At 44.2% G+C, this 19,692-nt stretch overlaps 2 protein-coding genes across 2 annotated transcripts; both read right to left on the bottom strand.

Moving 5' to 3' along the window:
- Positions 1–3,026: 3,026 nt before the first annotated feature.
- twist2 lies at positions 3,027–6,397 on the bottom strand. The gene is made up of 2 exons (XM_076747167.1): positions 5,683–6,397; positions 3,027–3,447 (listed from the first exon to the last, which is right to left on the bottom strand). Exon 1 carries the CDS (start codon positions 6,208–6,210, stop codon positions 5,716–5,718), a length of 495 nt encoding a protein of 164 aa, XP_076603282.1. The 5' UTR covers positions 6,211–6,397; the 3' UTR covers positions 3,027–3,447; positions 5,683–5,715.
- Positions 6,398–17,075: 10,678 nt separating this feature from the next.
- LOC143330815 (pancreas transcription factor 1 subunit alpha) lies at positions 17,076–19,492 on the bottom strand. The gene is made up of 2 exons (XM_076747576.1): positions 18,708–19,492; positions 17,076–17,878 (listed from the first exon to the last, which is right to left on the bottom strand). Exons 1-2 carry the CDS (start codon positions 19,285–19,287, stop codon positions 17,841–17,843), a joined length of 618 nt encoding a protein of 205 aa, XP_076603691.1. The 5' UTR covers positions 19,288–19,492; the 3' UTR covers positions 17,076–17,840.
- Between the last annotated feature and the right edge of the window lie 200 nt (positions 19,493–19,692).

Raw genomic sequence — 19,692 nt, 5'->3', positions numbered from 1 at the left:
GGAGCCTGATTAAGTGATGGAATGAAGGAAAGGCAGAGACGGGCTGAAGAAAGAGGCCAGAGCCTCTTCCAGTTCCTTTTCATCCAGGCAGCCTTGACAGCCAAGGCCCTGCCAGGAGAAGCATCTCGCTCTTTCTCCACTACGTGAGGTTTTTGTCCGTCAGATCGCTCTCTCGGTTTAGCTGTCGATACGTCTGCACACGCCGGGGCCAAAGCCGATTCATCTACGATCACTGCATGAGGCAAATAAAGTGGTTCCCTGAGGGAATGCCCCGCCGTGCCTCAGCATTGTGTCGTGCCTCAGGGGTTTCTGGATGTTTGCACTTTGCTTTCAGCATCACCTGTTTCAGCACCTTTTACTGCAAAGATGAAATGATTTGGAAAATAAGGAGGAAATGGTCGCGGCTGGAAATGCAGAAGTGCAACTGAAAAATTGTTAAAATAATCTTAGAAAATGTGGAACATGCTGCTATGAAATGATTCCAGCCCCATTTAACAGCAAATCAAATCTTTTCTCCTTTTTAAACCAAGCTGTTTATTTGGTGAAACGTTTTTTTTAATGAATATTCTGTTGTGGACGTGAACTGCATACTTCTGTAATGTGACGACTTTAACGAGCTGTAGTTTAATGACAGTGATCATTATGTGCACCTCATTTTATCCATTTTACCAAGTGACCCTCCTCCACAGGAGACACAAAGACATGGATCGATACTTGAGGTGTATCTGAAGTCTGAGTCAAGCTTCACGTATCGACACAGCTGACTTTCAGCTTTGCCAACACACACACAAACACACACACACACACACACACACACACACACACACACACACACACACACACACACACACACACAGAGAGAGGGGAAGTTCAGTCACGCCGACATCAGCCTCCAAAATGGTTTAAGGCTAACCTTCGGATTTTTTACTGAACCAGACGAACACAGAATACCGTTTGAGGCACACAGAGTGTAAACCTTTACTTTATTCCCCTTTTACTGCAAATTAAAGTTTTGTAGCTTTTTCCGTCTGATTTTACGGGAAACATCTGGATCTCTCGCACCGCTGGAGCAGTGGCCCCGGGTGATTCTGTGCTGCTCAGCTGTGAGGGCCCGGGATAATGAGCAGGTATCAAACGGGCTCCTATGGATAAGCCGGCCTAGGTAGGAAGGGCTCTCCAACAGCATCTGAGACCACCATGCCAAAAGCCAAGACTTGTTCCCCTTCAACATGTTACTATTAAAGATTTTATAAGTCTAAGAAAGGATTTACCTTCTTATTACTTGAATTGTTTGTTAGAAATTACTCGAATCATAAATATTTGATTCTGATTACACAGAGAATGTGATTTTTGTAATCATTTGTGTAGGTCTTGACCCTGTTTGCACTGCTCTGCAGATCAGGTGAGTTTATCAGGACACACTGACCCAAATTTACCGATTTGACACTGTGGAACTTTGCATGCATGCAGTTTTCATGCAGGGAGGGTCATGTCATTCCTGAGAGATTAGAATTAGCCACAGAGATCACGGTGTCGCATGTGTGTCAGATAAACTGACTCACTTCAAAATCGTGGCCTTGAAATGATTTTAAATTGGTGGAGTTATGTTTTTAAAAAAGCAGGGGATGCATGTCCTGCTCTCAGATCAGCACTGGACCAAATGAATCACTTCAGAGAACATAGAAGAGAGCGTTTTAACACGCAAAGTCTGGATGCTGCTCTGTGATGCTGCCACATCTACTACATATAAGAGAAAGTGTTAATAAATAAGAGGATAGTTTGGGTTTTGTGCACAGCAGCAGGAGGACAGAGCCCTTCAAACCACACTGACCTGGAGAACATCAGACAGATATGGCGATAATATAAATGCTATAATATTTCCACAGAAGTTTTGGGTTTGCGTGTGGAAAACAGCGACTTTATGTTCTTTGAGGCATTTATTATCTCCTGAACGCTTTTTATTTTGCAATGCATTTTTCCACCTTGGCCTGGTTCTGCTTCAAGTTCCATTCAGTGGCCTGGATCCATCTGAAACGCGCTATAGATTTCCTACAGTTAAACTGAAAGGGCCATGTTTTGTTTTGCCGGTGGTTCCAGTTTTAAGCTGCTTTAAAGTGTCACTTGAAAGCAGAGATTGGAGCAGCGGAGCCACAGTGCAGAGTTCAGCTGAAAACAGGCCCAGAGAGCGGGCCTACCGTGCCTGGAAGCCCCGCGTTAACAATGAGCTCCTTTCACTGTTTAGATTGCATCTGTGCGTCTGGGAAAACGAGATGTAAACAATTTGGATGTTTTAAGAGTGAGCGCGAAGGCTTCAAAGCGGTTTCTCAGTTGAATTCCGGGTTTTTGTGTTGTTGTTGTTTTTGCTGTAAGGCTGCAGGCAGAGTTATTGTCCTTATCTGCGGTCGTCGGGGCTCCCTGCTCGTTAAAGCGCCCAAAGGCATCGCCATCTGAAATGATTACGCGTTATTTAAGCGGACAAGCATTTTATGTGGCTGAGTTTGAAACTGGCTCGAATTTCCTCCACTGTTAATGAAGCTGTATTTTTTTATGGTCGCTTTTTTTTAAGTCGGCCTTTTCTTTCCATAACAAGAGGAGGGGAGAGGGGAAAGGGGTAAATTCTCACACCCAGCAGCGAAAAAAGGGGTGTTGGTATTTTATTTTCCTAATCCTGCAACCACCAGAGGAGTCTGAACAGGCGAAACACGTTGTTTTTGGGCAGCTTTAAATCCTTCACTTTTAATCCTCTTTTTCCCAAATGGAAATTCAGCAGAAAGTTGCAAGATTTCGACTGATTGTACTGGAATTTATTCAGCTGGACTACATCCTGTGATGCGTTTGTCTTGGCTTAAACAGCTGAAATAAAATAAATAAATAAAAAAAATCAACCAGATTTCGTTCAAAAATATGTGTTTTAATAAATAAGCAAAAACAAAAATGTACATTGGACGGAGTTTGGAGACTTGCTAAAGAATGTCGGTGAAATGATCCATGCAGCAAATGACTCTAAATTGCATTGGTCCCTTTACAGACTATAGGCGTACTTACACAGGTATGTACAATATGCATTCATTTATATATATTTATACTTTGGTTTAAAGTCTTTTGGAAAACAAAATATATATATATATATATCCTTCTATAAACGGTTAAAGGATGGCTTTGCTGGCAGGCCGTAAATCGACCTATTGGCTGTAACATCTCTGCTTTATACACATCGCAGGTCTGCCTTCTTTTTTTCTTCCTCTCTGCCACAAACAGCTCCAGACAGTCAGAAGCAGTGTGATGAATCTGCATCCACACACACACACACACACACACACACACACACACACACACTCCACAAGAGTTTGTAGTTGTGGGTCACATTACGTCTCTCCGCCATGCCTTTGAGGTCGATGGGTTCTTCAATAATCCCTTTGGTCTTCATACTTTGTAGAAGTAAACAGTCTGTGAGGGAGGAAAGAGATGCTTATTGATCATGGGAGAAAACGCAAATCAAATACCAACTAGATTTACGCATGAGGCGTATAGATGTTTTTTTTTAAACATTCACTGGCTGGCTTAGCATGAGGGAAGTCATTAATGAATCAATTATTAGCCACTGAGCTGAGTAAAACCATATGGCGACAGAAAAGCAGAACATTTTGTATCTGAATCCTGCAGCTGCGGCGAAACGCGCAAAAACACACTTTCTCCGGCTTTTAGTTGGAGGCACCTGAGTCAATTCACGCGTTTCCATTTCGCTGCGGATTAGTGGACAGTCCTAAAACAATTCAGTGTAATTCCTCAGAGCAACATCCAGCCCAGAGCCAGAAGTGAAATATATCAGTGAGGTCAGGCGGGTCGCGCTTTGTGAAAGCTGTTTTTCTGCGTCTTTGTGAATAATATCCCCAATGTGCAGTCTGATTTTCATTCTGCCAAATTTAATTCACGCAGCAGAATTAATCATGTTCATCCAAGAGGACTGAGTCACATGTGTTGAGAGAGCAAAAAGAAAGTTTCTAAGCTTGTCAATGCTTTGTGATTTTCTTTGACTTTCCACACAATTTAAAAAAAAAATTCCACCTTCAAATTTTCTCTGCTTACACAAATGACTGTAATGAAGCGTCTTCTTCTGCCCTCACGGTTTAGAAGCCTCGCTGATGGGCGGTCTGCTAACTGCACATCAGACCCACGAGAGCTAAACAAACCCTGCTTCTGAGCAGAAACGTTATTTGGAGTCTGCTCATTCACCGCTTTATTCAGACCGTCTGATGAGGCTTAAATGAACAGCTCACGCTTCAGCAGCCATCCCTTTATTTGGTTAAGTTGATGGAGGAGTCGCTGCTGGGGCCTCAGTTATGTTCAGTTATTACAGAAGAGCCCAACAAACTGAGAGGAAGGACAGGTGGGGTGTTACCTGAAAGCTGATGAGGTGTTATCATTCACATAATTCAGCAGTTTCTCAACGCTGCTCGAATTCTTTTTTATCTCTTTTGCCAAATTACAAATTTAAAACCCACAGCAGCGAGAAGAAACAGAAGAACAGCTGTAAGAAAACGTTCACTCTCAGCTGCCAGGCCTTGTGACCATGATCATGATGAGCTTTTCGGGGTTACCCCATCCCTGACCCGGGCCGGGCTGCGAAAACCCCGCACGACAACGCGAGCGAGTCCCGCCTGGCCGTGAATGCGGGCCTCTTGCTTTTATTGTCTTGCACTGGCTTGAACTTTCATGTCCAGCCGGGCTGCCCATTCCTGCGGTCTCCACACACAGGAAAGCGCTCTATTGTGGATATAAATTACCCGTGGTGGCACTGCAGCTGCGTTCTGGTGCTGCCCTGTGCTTTATTTTCACTCATTTTGGAAATGCTGTTGAATAAGGATTAACTGCAAAAGTCACAACTGGTTGATTTAATGCGTTTCTGGTCAAAAATAGAACGGTCTTGTTGTCCTTTTTGGTCAGCGAGGCTTTTCTTCTTTCGGCTTGCCATGTGAAAACGTTCCAAAACTATTATTTGTGTTAATCCGCCTACTTCCCTGCGTCTAATCCTTTCCTCAAAATAGTTCCCTTTTCCACATCCTGAGCTGAACCTATGCGTTTAGATTTGACCGGATGCTTGTCGGATCTTGAACGCATCGACGTGTAAACTGATAACGGACCGTCACAGCGCGCAGTCGGGCGCAGAAGAGATGCTGAGGCCTCGGTGTGAAATCTGTCACACACGTACCAAGCGCGCACAGCACAGGAGTTGCTTCTGAACATGTGAATTTAAATTCTGGGGCGCAGCCGATGCGCACGATTCAGCTCAGCATCCGGCCACAGCTTTGCTTTGTAATTTAATTGCCTGGAATATATATTGTGGGAATCAAAATGTGGCAGCAGGCTATAAGTTATATCCTCCAAATCCAAGACACGTGGCCAAATCACCACCACACAACTCATACTCTGAAAAATCTACGCAGGAAAGGGAATTAATTTTGGAGGAAATTCGCAGATCTGCCTCATAAACTTTTATATCAGCCTACATCATGATACTGTTCGTTGTTTAATATTCTTTGTTTACATCAGTTATTTTATTCTGAGGTCACTTATTTATTCGCCAGTGGTACAATAATTAATAAAAACCCACTATCTGCTTCTTCTAACACTACGGGTGCTGTTAATGTGAAGCTTTTCTTGGCTTCAGGTCGTGGTACCCACCGCTTTGGCATTGAAAGTGAAGGTCTCTGGGTGCTAGTGAGATGCTGACATAGACCACGCACCCTCCATCCTCCACACGGAGAACGCGTAACTGAGTCTTTCGTGCGCAACGTAGCTGCAGCTGGACATCTTGTTGTCCATCTCGTCGCTCTGCAGCACCTGACAGAGAAAATCAATGTATCTGGAGGCGAGCTTCAATGTCTGTATCTTGCTGAGTTTGTCCGACGGCAGCGTGGGGATAATTTTGCGCAAAGACGCGAAGGCCTCGTTCAGAGACTGAGTCCGTTGCCTCTCCCGGACGTTGGCCAGGACCCGCTGGTTCTGCAGCTCCTCGTACGACTGAGTGCTGCTCGGACTGGGCTTTTTCCCCCGTTTCACCGGCCCCGGGCTGCTGCCGCTGCTGTCCTCGCTGGACTTCTTGCTGTGCCTCCTCTTCCTCGCGAAGCGTTTCTGCTGTCTGTCCAGCTCCTCCTCGCTGGTCACCAGACTATCCACAGGGGAGACCGGAGAACTGGAGCCCTCTTCCATTTCTTTCTTGAAGAAATGCAGGGATAGAGCGGAAAAAACGCTGTCCACCTTCGAAGCCGTGGTTACAAAAATGTATAGATATCCGTAAAGATGAGAGGGAATGACGTGAAGGTGTCTCACTCTGCGCGTCTCGCTTTGGAAGACACTGGTTTCAGGCTGGCCGTTGGCACACTTCTCCTCACGCAGGAAGTTTTTTGCTTAAATTTTTTTGGAAACTTTATCCCGATTTCAGATGCTAAATAGTTTTGAGAGTGGAAGGGGAGGGGTTTGGAGGGCGGAGGGGGAGCTAGTGTGCGTCCTGGTCCGCTAATAAGCAGGAGGGACCAGTCATGGTTTCATGTGTCTGAGACATGACTGAAACAAGGCACTTATTTACCGTCAGAGAGCAACGGAAATTTGTTTGATTTTTCCTGTTTGCGCACGGCTAGACCGTCACCAAACGGTGTGTGTGTGTGTGTGTGTGTGTGTGTGTGTGTGTGTGTGTGTGTGTGTTTACTGAAATCCTAAATTGAACCACAGTTTATGAAATTTTGAATTACGTGTTGATTTATTCCATACATTTATCATCAAACGTCTGTTACGCATTTCTTAGTATTATTTGTAGATATGACTTGAATTATCGGCGATAATCTTAAAATATAAGGTCGAGATTCTGAAATCATTTTAAAATAATTTAATAACATTATTCCCTTATAGAAACATCCTGACATTTTTCATTTTTTTTAATAAAGACTGGGGGATTGTTTTAAAGGAAAACGTCAGCCTGAGCCATGCGGGTCAATAAAACCGCGGAATTAACAGCTGTATAAAATCCATTTGTCCTCTGAGCTTGAGGCTCTGTGCCATAGTCCAGTCACTCTGCAGGGCCTTTTATATCTGGTCAAACCAGCCGTGTACAGTAAATACTACGTTTCCCTCTTCACCGCGGAGTGTGTGTGCTCTTTGGAGGGCGATTTACGCACAAATTCGCCGGGCTTGAGGAAACCTATCCGCTTGATCTTTAATCGAATCAAGTCTGTACGCTCTCACAGTTCCTATAATGTGGAAGTCAAACAGGAAGGAGGCTTAAACTAACCGAGGAGCTCTCCGGTTTCTGCGGATACCTCCAGTGGACGGTGTCTCTATGCGTTTTGTCAGCGGTCCACCTCTTCATCTGTCATGTCATGTTTTCCCTACGCGAGCGGCGCACAGGTGGCTCACATTATAGAGCTGAATTTATCCGCTGCCAAAATGCACGTTTTGTCCAGATCAGCTGACTGACCTCCAGAGATTTCTGTGCTTCTATATTGTTGTGCGATTTATGGCTGTTACCAGTATTTTAAAATTCGTAATAAAAAAAAAGAAAAAAGAAAAAAAAGGTGCTAAAATTTATTTTATTTGTATTTAAAAAGGAAGAAACAAAAGAAAACAATTTTCCACCAGTGAGGTGAGATAATGTATTTTGCGTTGCTTTTTTTATCCACTTAATTGTTTCTTATATCTAAGAAATACTTCATCTAACAATATTAAAATAATGTATTTAAAACGTGATTTCTGCTTGTTTGAAGGAAAGGAGACTTGTAGAGCAAATCTTTGATACAGCACAGGCTGCTTTACCCACAAAAACCTACTACTGGATGATGTTCCTGACGTTATTAAGGAAACAAGGCTTCAACTGTTAATGTGAGTCTATCATTAATCAAATTGTACTGAGTAATTGCCTCTTACTGGGAAGCAATTTTGGTAATTTACACTATAGTGTACACTTTATTTCACTGAGAGTATCTGAAAATAAGCAAACTGCAGTATCTTGAGTGCCCGTGTTGTGTGTGTTCAACACGTCCGGGGAGACTGGTCGCTGTAAATGGGGCAGAACCGAGTGAGTACCTCCTGAAAGTTGCACAACATTGTTCAAACCCATGAATGCTCACTTGGTATTGGGACAAATCCTGGTTTTCCCTTGAAAGCTCCCTTGGCCTGCAGGAAACCCTGGTCTGCTTTGTGTTTTGGGTTCCACTGGTAATGGTGACTGTCACACTACTTTTACTCAGTGCCAGGGCTCTTAATTCGGAGCCTGGCATGCCTCAGCGTAGGTTGAAGTGTGGTTACATTTTGCCGGCCTGGTTCATACAACCTCTTTATAAAAAGGTAATGTTTCACACGTGCAAAAATGAAAGTAATGCTCAAATATGTGCTGGTGCATTGCATGAAAGAGAGGACATGCACATGCAGGAGCACACACACTTTCCCTGATTATGCCCTCTGACCTTCTGCTCCGTGGCTCAGCTGCAGGAGGCCTCCATGCCCCAGGGAGAAGGTTCTGACTTGCAGAGCGAGAGGCTGATCCTGCACAGCGTCTGTGAGGTAGGCTCCACATATACACACTTCACAAGAACAGCAAGAGGGGCCCCTGGCCGGCACTTTTCCACCCACAGTATACGCTCTAGGCAATGATAAGCATGCTCTTATTCAAAACGGCAAGCAGTGAATGATGAGGATGACAGCTTGCCTTAGTCTCAAACAGAAGTCATTCCTGATCATATTTTCACTGCAAAACATAATGTGAAAACTGTGAGATAGCTTAAACATACTAGTTTAACATGCATTCGTGCAAACTTGGCACTAAAGCGTACACATTTAACTCTGTTTGAGGTGTAAAATCTCTCTGAGTTTGAGCTTTTCCCTTTGAAGTAATTGGAAATTAAAAAGTTGTTTAGTGTACATCAGCAAAGTCTGTGAAAAGTTTTTGATCGTCATATTCATCGAAGGAGGTTACTGGCTCATTTGCTCTTTTATCCCCAGTGGATAAGTGATTCATGTACATCTCACCCAATGCTCATTGGAGTTGAGAGGAATTCTTAGCCCCTGTGGTTCTCATAAGAACCCCCTGAGAGAGATGAAGGGACAAAGAGACTTAGAGGAAAAGATGGCAAAATGAAGTGAGAGACAGAGACAGAGAGAGGGATGACCTGCCTCTCAGATCAAAGATGAGCCTCTACCATAATTCAGCAGAGCCGAATGACGTACCTCTGTCTTGTCTGACACCTTTAAAACCAGCTCCACATGGGTCGAGGGCCTGGTCTTAATGAGCCCAGATCCTCTCTGCTGTCACGTCACTGAAAACACATCCTTGTCGCATGCACGGCCTTCCTCCTCCACATCAGCCTCGTAAACAGAGACGACTGCTCGCGGGACAAGAAGTGAGAGCGAGAGGTGCTGAGAGATAAAAAACAGGTCCGGAGAGAAAAAGAAAGGAAAGGAAACAGAGGAAAACAGAGGAAAGAGGCCAAATGTATGGATGCGTGATGATTCGCGGGGCTTTGATCTGACAGAGAGGGCCGCGGACGTGTGAGGGAAGTTATGGAAGAGATGATTTGTTAGACGCTGTGATGAGCGGAATTTTACTGTCCATGTGCCTGCCAGGATCAGTTACCTTTGACTTCAGCCTCCCCAAACACTTGTGAGGCTCACCCCAAATGATCTTGGCAAGAGGATCTAAAGCCGTGGCCTGTGTGCAAGCATATGCATGCGCCTGCTTTCACGTGTGTGTGTGTCTGTGTGTGTGTGTGTGTGTGTGCACTTTTAAACTCATGTACAGTATACATTATCACCTGATTACTGCGTGCATCAGTGTATCCGTACATGCACTTGTATGTGTGTGTATCTGCGTGTGTGTCAGAAAGTGATTCAAGATGAACCAAAGATGTTCAGCAGAGGAAAAGCCCAGCTGGTTCTCATTGCACAGAATGCAGTGTCTATTACCAGCAGTGCAATCGCTTTTAAAGCTACTTGTAGACCCACCGTTTCCATTCGAGTAACCATTTACATATCTCTACTACTACCAGGTTCTGTAATGCAAACTGGCCAAGAAACACCTGATGACGTGTGCTGAAGAAACTGGTTTTAGCAAGCGGTTACTGGGATGGGTGAGAGTGTTTTTACTCAGTGGCTGAAGGTGCAAATGCTAAAATCCAAAATACTAAAAATCTATCGACTGCATCTTATTCTTTCTCGGTATCGTAAACGTGCAGTATTCGGCAGAATAAAATCAAATAAAATAAGCATTTTGCGTTCTGCCCTTCGAACTGTAACCGTGGTCTGCACTGAGAAGCGAGTGGCTCCCAGACTGTGAGAAAACCAAAAGCTATGTCTGTTTTATTGTGCAGTTCTTTTCCAGTAACTTGTGAAAATGTGACTCACATATCAGTTCTGCATAAGAGCTCGCACGTAAGACTTGGTGGCAATCTGAACTTGAATAGTTACAAGATATGTTTTAAACAATGAAAGCCTTCATATAAAAAAGCAGCGGATTACATAACGGCCAATGTTATCAATCAGAGCATATTAAACACTTTTCTTTCTTGTTAAAAATAGATGCTACTCGAGCTCTTCTTCAGCTGCTGCAGCGTCGCAAAGCACACGGACACAAGCTTTCATTTAAATGACAGAGCAAAGCTTCACATCAGTCGCAGGCAGTGTTTCTAATAAGAGCCTGTATTTAGCAGAGGCCTCTAAAGTGAATGAAACAACAGGCAATATTGGTGAGAGGTACATATTGGGCAATAAAACCATAGGCACCTCCACTCATAGAGTCATTCTTCAGTAACTCTCAGTAACGCCAAGAGCCCATTCATTCATATATCCACACTTCTCCATTCTGCTGCTCCGGGGTTGATGACAAGGTGTTTCTGAAATCGCATTAGGGGCCCTTTCATAAAGGTTTCATTGGGGAGTGTGTAACAGCTTGAAGCATTTAGGCTTTGTTTAATACGATGCAGACTCGCTGCTCGATGCTGTGTCTCCTGTGTGGAAAGGGGCCCGGGATGCCAGAGACCCCCACTGTCAGAGTTTGCTTTGATATCTGGAGGTGGAGGAGGAAACAGGGCAGAATAACCCCCCCTTCTCCCCTACACACACCACCGACAACCCCCCCCCCCAAAAAAAAAAAAAAAAAAAAAACCTGTATGCTCAATACCTGACTCTGCCCTGCTACCCTCTGGAGTTATGGCCGTCCAATGAACGGGCCAAGCTTTGAAGTGCAGCTCTCCGAGGCTTTACGCCCTATTGGAAGATGTGCGTGGAGAGGAGAGATCATGATATACAGTACTGTGTCCATTTCAGGCACATGCTGTATCTGTTAGGTAAGGTACCCAAGTTCCAAAGCGCTAACTGTAAAGCTGAAAGCGGAAAAAAGCTGAAAAATATACATACATGAAAAGATATTTGAAAAATATATGTTACAGTATATTACAGGAATTTCACAGATGCATCTGTCCAAATCGACTCACATTGTTTTCTCCATATGGAGATCGATTTGGGGTTCAGTGTGTTGCTCATGGACCAACCCTTATGATTAATAGATGGACATTTATGTACGCATAAACTGATCAGTGCACATCACCACACTGTTTATTTGATCAGTTTTGTCCAATAAGAGACAGCTCTGGGCACAAAGCAGCAAACCTTAAATTCAACCCAAACTCAACTCAAATGCACTTCATTGACTTGACAGTTACAAAAAACAGTGTTTGCCCGACCAATTACGCCGGCTATAACACAATTATATTCATTATACGTGTACTACTTCCAGAATCTGAACTTTAACCAGGCCAAACAGGAGGGAAGGGGGGGGGCTCCTCGATAGGGTCAGAGCAAATTTGCTGAACAAATGACAGAGAGACTGTGCACTCGGGTGCTGATGGGGCAGCCTCCTGCACAAATAATGCAGCATAATTAGGGCTGCACTTGTGACCCTGGTGCCAAGGTTAGCAGGCCGGCTGGCCCAGGTTCACGGTGCGATGTGTTGGCCAGGTGGCCTGACTGGATTGGGCTGCAGCGAGCTTAAACTCAGCTCAGGCAGTTTGGGGGAGGCAGCGCAGGAAGACTGGGCAAACAGTAGTGTTGTTTGTTCTGCTGATTGGGCTGAGACAAGCAGGGTGAAGATCGGCGGGTGTCAACACGGGGGTGGCATTTACAGTCCACTGTCACTCCCTCAATGTCACCTGTGTCACCAACAACATCCTCAGCCCTGCTAAAGACTGAGCTGTTAGTTTATTCTGATGCTACGGGACAGTAAATCTCCTCTGTGGGGCCCAAGCTAGAAGAATAATGGCCGAATGTATGTTTCATTTCACATCCAAACCCTGGTTTGAGCTGGCACTGCTGACACCTGAGTGTCTGAGGAGCTCATGCTGTTTATTCCTCTCCACGCAGTGTGTTTGCTCTGGCCACCGGGGGGCTGCAGCTCTAATCCGAGGAGGAAATTATTGAATGTTCCAGGGCTCATCTGAGAAGGCTTCAAATGCGTGGCCCCCCACTGTTCAGGACCCTTGAGCGCAGGCCCCTGGGACACATTATAAGACGACACCACATTTCTCCTTCACGCACTCTGATCTGAGTTATTGGCTCCGAGGCTGAGAGCGCGGTCCTGTGAGGAGGGGCCGTAATGAGAAAAACAGGTGAGCGTTTTAACTGGAGTTTCACAGCTATTAAAGTGCCAACACACTGGGTCACCATGGTGATGAGTGAAGGCCAGTCAGCATTGTTTTGAGAGAGGTGGATGTTTGTTTTTGGAGGTTTGTGGGTTAGTCTGTGTTGCAGAATAATCCATTTACATGCCTCACATTGATTGATGATTTGGAAAGCTGTTATTAGACCAGCCTTTTTTCAGCAGTTACACATTCTGTATGTACATTAATGTTCTGAAACATCCTGGCAAATAACAGGTTATTAATGTGACAGATTAATTGATTTATGACCTTTTGAACTTTTTCCACAGTGGTGCTGTTCCTAACTTGCATATACTCCACTGTGTGTTTTTATAACTGACAAATGTTATTTGCATGTGAAAAAATGTCATAGTCTTGTCCAGTTTTTAAAAAGAAATATTTATAACATTCAGCCTCTGTACAAATTATACACATTATATACAATATATTACACATATATTTTATATATTATGCTGCTAATCTCGCTGGTTTCTGGTGCTGCTTTTATGTATTTGTTTATTTCAACTACATTAGGAGAAGCCATGGGAGTTGCACTTGAGTATATGATAATGAAGCTCAATCATTCTTTCAAAATAGATATTTCTCAGCAGAGGAAGAACAATGTGTGCACAGGTTATGAACTCTGTTGCACAACTTAAAATGCCTCACTTCTGAGAACAGGAAAAGCGTCACTTTTTAAGACAGACTGTGGCCGTTAGAGGAATGCACAGTCACAGTTTGGCGTGAACAAATACGTTGCACACGAGTACATGAAGACTCGAGCCAGTTGCGATGAAAGGAAATTCACAGGAGCGACACTATCAGAAGTTAGACAATCCCCCTGCACAGGCAGCGCTGCGTGCTGTTCGAGTGTTGCTGCATGTCAAGATGCGGCATATTGAGCACAGCAGTTTGGGGAGCAGGGAGATCCATCGCCGAGCTCTGCGTAGTCTGAAGTTGTCATCTCGTGTGCTTATAAATCAGGCTAGCAGCTGAAAATCTGCTCTAACTGACTAAATATCAACCACCACATACACATGGAGTTTTACGCTGTTGCTCTGGACGTGGATATTTATCTTTGACTGACCCCAGAGTGCCACATGGTACCTGTGAGACAGCAGCCATTCCTTCCCTTTAAAACGAAGTTCATTCACATAACAGACACATTCACCATCCCTGAGCGTACCTCGGAGCACCAGGCAGGCGGTTAGTCTCATGGATCAAATGATATTTATGAGATACTTATTTTTATCTTAAGACAAGTGTGGCCTAGACCTTGTACAAAACATCCAAGTGAGCAATTTTAAAGACCACATGAGTTTTTTATATACGTTTTGGTTTAAACTTTTAGCCACAGAGTTATGTGACGTAGGATTTACTGACAAATATGCCACATTTAAAACTTTTTCGGCCTTGAAAGGAGGCTGTTTCAGACCTCCTCCATCCAGAAACCTGCATTGTTCCAGCAGGATGTGATGCACTAATTATATTTACAAGTGCAAGGCCCGGACTCCAGAGTTACACTAACAGGATAAACACACCTGCTGGCCGATGGCAGAGCGGCCTCATCGTGTTTGTCAGGGTACGTCTGCCGGATGTTAAATCAATAAACTACCTCAACGCAGAAAAGAAGCCTGATGCAGTCCACAGACTGGAAGAACGTTACTCATTCTGGCCCCCAAAATTTTCCCCTTGGCTGAATCATATCTCACCTGAATGGTATTCAGAGCTGTTTTTGATGGGTCAAGATCTCACAGCGATGGCTACACAATACTACATGAGGTCAAGTGACACTGAACTTCTAAACTTTATCCACTCTGTGTCTGGAATACATAAACAGAAACACAAATGTCTAATAACATAGTATAGTAGAAAAAAATCTATCAAAGAAATAAAATTATATAAACAACTTTCTGTTTGTTTCCTCTTTTCATCTCTGAACTATAGATCATTTTAGTTATTTTTTTAAGTCAAACACTTGATAAATGCTTATTTCTAAGTTTTGTATCTGTAACATGTGCAGCCTGAATACATGCCAAATACTACAGAGACAGAGCTTAACTTGTATCAGAGCTGTCACATCAGTTAACGATAAAATCCTCTCAAAGCTCAGCTCATGAAGCTGTTGTTTCCAGCACAAAGCATCACAAACCATCACATGAATAAATTCCTGCATAGATTCAGCCATCCACCAGGGGTCACTGAGCATCAGAGTGCCACAAAGGTCACAATGCAGCACTTTATAGGTCCAAATCACGTGTTAAGATTCAGTGTAAAATCATATTTAATATATTTTTTTAATCATGTTCTTCAGCACAGCTGCGTTAACCTCCTTCTTACATAATCCAGAGTCTCTTGTGTGCATTTACATGAAACAGGTGTGCAGTGCAACATCTGTGACACCTGTCAGAGGAGCGAATCACCAAAGTGTTTGAACACACACACACACACACACACACACACACACACACACACACACACACACACACAGCAGAAGCAGAATTGTCTTTAAACGGGACACTTTTTCTCAACAGTGATCCGCTCGTCTCATTTAGTTCTACAGCACTTTCACCTTTGATGTTCTGAACGACAGCACATAATTGCAAGTGACTAAACAAAAAAGGTTTGAATCTCGTTAATTTGGGCTCCAGAATAACCAGGGACCCATTTTTAATTTACTGTGACCACAACTCCCAAACCACAAATTCATCAGCTATACATCAGCCATAAGCTCCGTCTTAAGTGTAAATCTCATAACTGGGTTGCTTCTTAATTGTTTCCTTTGGGCTCCATTAGTGGCACTAAAACCACACGTGCAGAAGAAGAATGGGTGTGTTGTTGACTCCCTCTCTTTTACAGATGGTACGCTTGGAGCAGCATCTGTGGACCGTGGAGAGAAAAGCTCAGGCGTTGAGAAACGACGCTGCCAAGGAAGAAACAGCAGCGTGATTTTGGTGGGTTTTACCTTATTTGGTGACCTTTTCATTTGGCTCCATCATCACCATCATGTTCAAACACCTGAAAAACTGCTAGAAATGATGTTTACATACAACCAATCAGCAACAGCGAATACGTTTTGAGGGAAATGTAACGCCGACCAGATTATGTTTCTGTCGCCGTAATGAGGAAATGTTGTAGATTAACAGCTTTTTCCTGACAAACACTGGCGTCCCCAGAAGTTGTTCATAGGCTCTACATGGGGCCACTAAAACTCTCGGTGTGGCACATCAACACCAAAAGCCATGACTGAATTTCAGGAATTCTATTATGCTGTTTGCTGCTGTTGTATATAAACTAGCTGAAGACTACGTCAATATGAGAGTTAAAGACTGATTTTAGACTTGAATGTTACTAATAATCTCATGTGTATAGATGAGTACCAGAGTGGACATGTCCACCATGATCACCCCCGGCAGCACCAACACATCATCCATTCATTGGGACGACAGTGTTTTTCAGCATTTTTATGGTTCTGTTCAGGCACTGAAAGCACTGAGTTTAGGTTAGAGTAGAGATTATAGTCTGTTTTCACACAGAATAGGTCAGCAGTGACTTCAGCCAAACAGAAATCAGGATCTTTCGGGCAGACATGAGTCTGGACTCAATCCCTGGATTCTGGTGTTGCAGTCCATCCACCCCGACCACCTTCCTGAACCTTCAACGCAGCACATAAATGTACTGTTTCATTCACTGAAAGAAACGTCTCTGAGCCTAATCCAGGCAGAAACCACGTTATCACCACATTGTAATTATGAAAACAGTTTAGTAGTGTGCGAATGTAATTTCTAGGAGACAGCTTTAGCAACAGGTTTAGTTATCTGTCAATTTATTTCAAATATCTACTGTCGCTCCATCATAACCACAGTTGATTTTATGCAAAATCTATGAATTCTGTGTCTGCAGATGATGACATGTCACATAGAATTATCAGATAATCAGAATCAGGCCGTTAGAAGTTTTTTATTTCCTTCTCAACTCCTGCATAAAAATCCTTTGTCCTCCTTAACAGCGACTTTGAGGGTTGGCTCGACTCGCACCAGCAGTCCATCCATCAAGCTGCACAGCAGCAGTCAGACTGGGAACGGAGCTCAGTCTGAGGAATGACACCTGTGACACTGATCCAGATCCTGTGGTGAGTACACAGCTCTGCAGCACCTGGACGCAGTGTCCTGAAGTGTTGACCACATTTATGGGGTGTGTGTAACGAGAAATTGGCTAAACTCAGTCCTCTGGTACAAGTAGAAATATCCATCCAAGTTTAAATGTGATTTTGAACCTTCTATCAAGCCAACAGGAAAAGAAATCGGGGACAAAGGGGTAGTCCAAGACACAAATGACATGTATGTGCTGGTCTTACCTCAGAAAGACATCAAGAATCCACCACAAAGAAAACTAAAGTGGAGAAGCTCGTGATAGGTTGCTTTTAATGACCCTGAACACAGATCAGTGTTAACCAATACATTAAACTAAAGCGGTGAGCATCAAGTACTTCAAACGTACAGCAAATCACAATAAACACAGCAGTCTCATTTAAGTTAGGGAACAATAAATAACTACAGTTTGTCCAAAAAGGAGTACAAGTATTTTGTCATAAATAGGCAATAATTAGAAATAAATAAATAAATAACACAACAGATGGTCGAGGTTGCACATGAAACAGTACATTACCAGCCTTACTGCCAGCACCTGACATGCTAAAGCACATTGCACTGCTCTGCTTCTCACGCCCATTGTCTCATTTACATGACCAAGGCTCTTTTTAACACATCGACTCGCAGGCTAATGAGCGAGAGTCCAGAAAACACTTCAGTGCAACATGCAGAAGTACGAGCCTTCGGGGAGTCCTTTCAGTCTCATGTCGCCGTGCCCCTCTCTGTGACAAGTGCCATCTATTTGGGCAAACCCTGCCAACCCTCTTTCCCTCCCGAACCCCAGAAACAATGGCTCTCAATTACCAGTCGACAATGAATTAGAATATTAAAAGCCACGGAGGACGGAGGAGTGGATGGGGTTGAGAAAGCCTGAGGTGTGTGACCCGCTGAGAAGTCCGCAGATGTCGATCGGTCGGGTCTGTCGCGCTGCCTGTCTTTGACATGCGGACAGAAGAGCCTGAACCTCCTTCCTGCTGCCGTCTCCACACTCAAGGTGCCCCGTGTTCCTCAGCTAATCCCACTTTATCCAGGAGAGGCGGGCTGTCAGATCTGAGAGGGGGGAGCGCGTGGGCCGAAGGAGACAAAAGCAGGACAAACACATAGGTTTTGATACATTTTAATGACTGTTTAACAAGTCCGAGGTCCGGGGCTAAAGAATGGGGGCACACTTACTGCTGAAAGGCTGCACAAAGAGGCTTCAGAGCATATTCCCACAGAATTAGTTAAGTGCATGGAAGCAGTAAGAATACATACTTGTGCTTTGGTGAAATAAGGCTCATTTATGAGCAAATGCCCGAGAGAAACACACCTGGGGATAAAAGTGTGCAGCAAACACCCGACAAACTGCTTTAAATGAAGTTTGCTTCATGTCAGCAGGCGGGGATTACTGTGAAAAACACTCAGATTTCACTCAAGCATTAAAAGCCTCTCTGCAAGTCAGCAAAGATTCAGACTGAAATGGATGATTTTACTGTGTCTGTGGTTTAAGTGTGTGTGTATGTGATGATGTTCTCTGAGGCAGAAGCTTTAAACATCACATATTTTCTATTCATGACCGCACATATTTCATCCAGGACTTCTTTTCATGTGGATTAAATGGAAAATAAATGCACAATGTGGATTATTTTTATAATATGGGATAACCATTATCATTATGGGATAACCATATTATCTACACAGCCTTCACAGCCAAACACTTTAACAAGAACCTGGATGAGTTTAGACTAATCATGGCTAATCCATGATGCTATATTTAATATTCCTGTCAGCACATTGGCTGAAGTCAGGCTTAACTTTACTCCCATCTTATCTTCAACTTCAGGCTCAATCATTTCTTAATGACAGCTTCATTATGGGCTAATGATAGTGATCAGCTCACCACTTGTGTTCCAGATTGCGTTGGTTTGGTTCTTGTAGCCATTCTTCATGCACTCGTCCACATAGGATTTGGGGTCGCAGCCTGACATGAGGATCTCTCTCAGCAGGGCGATGTACGCTATGGCCAGTCTCAGAGTGTCTATCTTGGACAGCCGCTTCTCGTAGGGAAACGTTGGTACATGGCAGCGCAGCTCCTCGAAGGCGGAATTGATGCTCAGCATCCTCTTCCTCTCCCGGATGTTGGCGGCATGCCGCTGCACCTTGTAGGGGTGATGGGACACCAGCCGCCGCGTCCTGCGCTTGGTCACCTCCAGGGGTTCGTCCACGGAGGAGTTTTCCCCCTCAGCGCAGATGCCCGCCCCCGGAGACTGCACGTCGAGGTCGGTGAAGGTCAGCTGTGAGTCCGGGAACATGGACTGACTGCCGAAGGAGGACCAGGGCGAGAGCTGGCCTGTGGCTGCCGTGTAGTCCAGCAGGAAGGTGTCCAGCTGGGTCTGAAGCTGGAAGTTTTGGTCCACCTGTCCCCAAAATGCAAAATCCGCGGTGCCATCCTGGTCGAAATCAAAAAGGATGTCGTCCATATTTAAAAGAGAAGCAAAGTGTAATTGTTGTTTCTTTTTCAAGCAGGATAATTACACTGCGCAGGAGTGATGGACAGAGTCTGTGGGGGCGGACAGCAGAGCGCAGGTTGTCATGAATGAACTGGTAACTGCTCACCTGCGTGCGTCTCGGTCTCTCTGCCTCATGGGCACGTCTCCTGGGTTAAATACTTCCAGGGCCTCCATGTCTCTCGGCGGGTTGCTCTGGCCAATTCTAAAGGCTGAAAGGGAGCTCTTAAGAACACTTTACCCCTCCTTGTGAATCGTTCATTGCTTTAAAAACGCATTACAAAGGAATCAGTTGATCTCCGAACGACAAAAAGCGGGGAAAACACATGTCCAATTATAAACTTCCTCCCAAGTAGTCCCGCTAATATTGACAAAAAA

The sequence above is a fragment of the Chaetodon auriga genome, chromosome 13, assembly GCF_051107435.1.
Source record: "Chaetodon auriga isolate fChaAug3 chromosome 13, fChaAug3.hap1, whole genome shotgun sequence".
Lineage (NCBI taxonomy): Eukaryota > Metazoa > Chordata > Actinopteri > Chaetodontiformes > Chaetodontidae > Chaetodon > Chaetodon auriga.
This window is presented reverse-complemented; position numbering and strand designations above follow the sequence as displayed.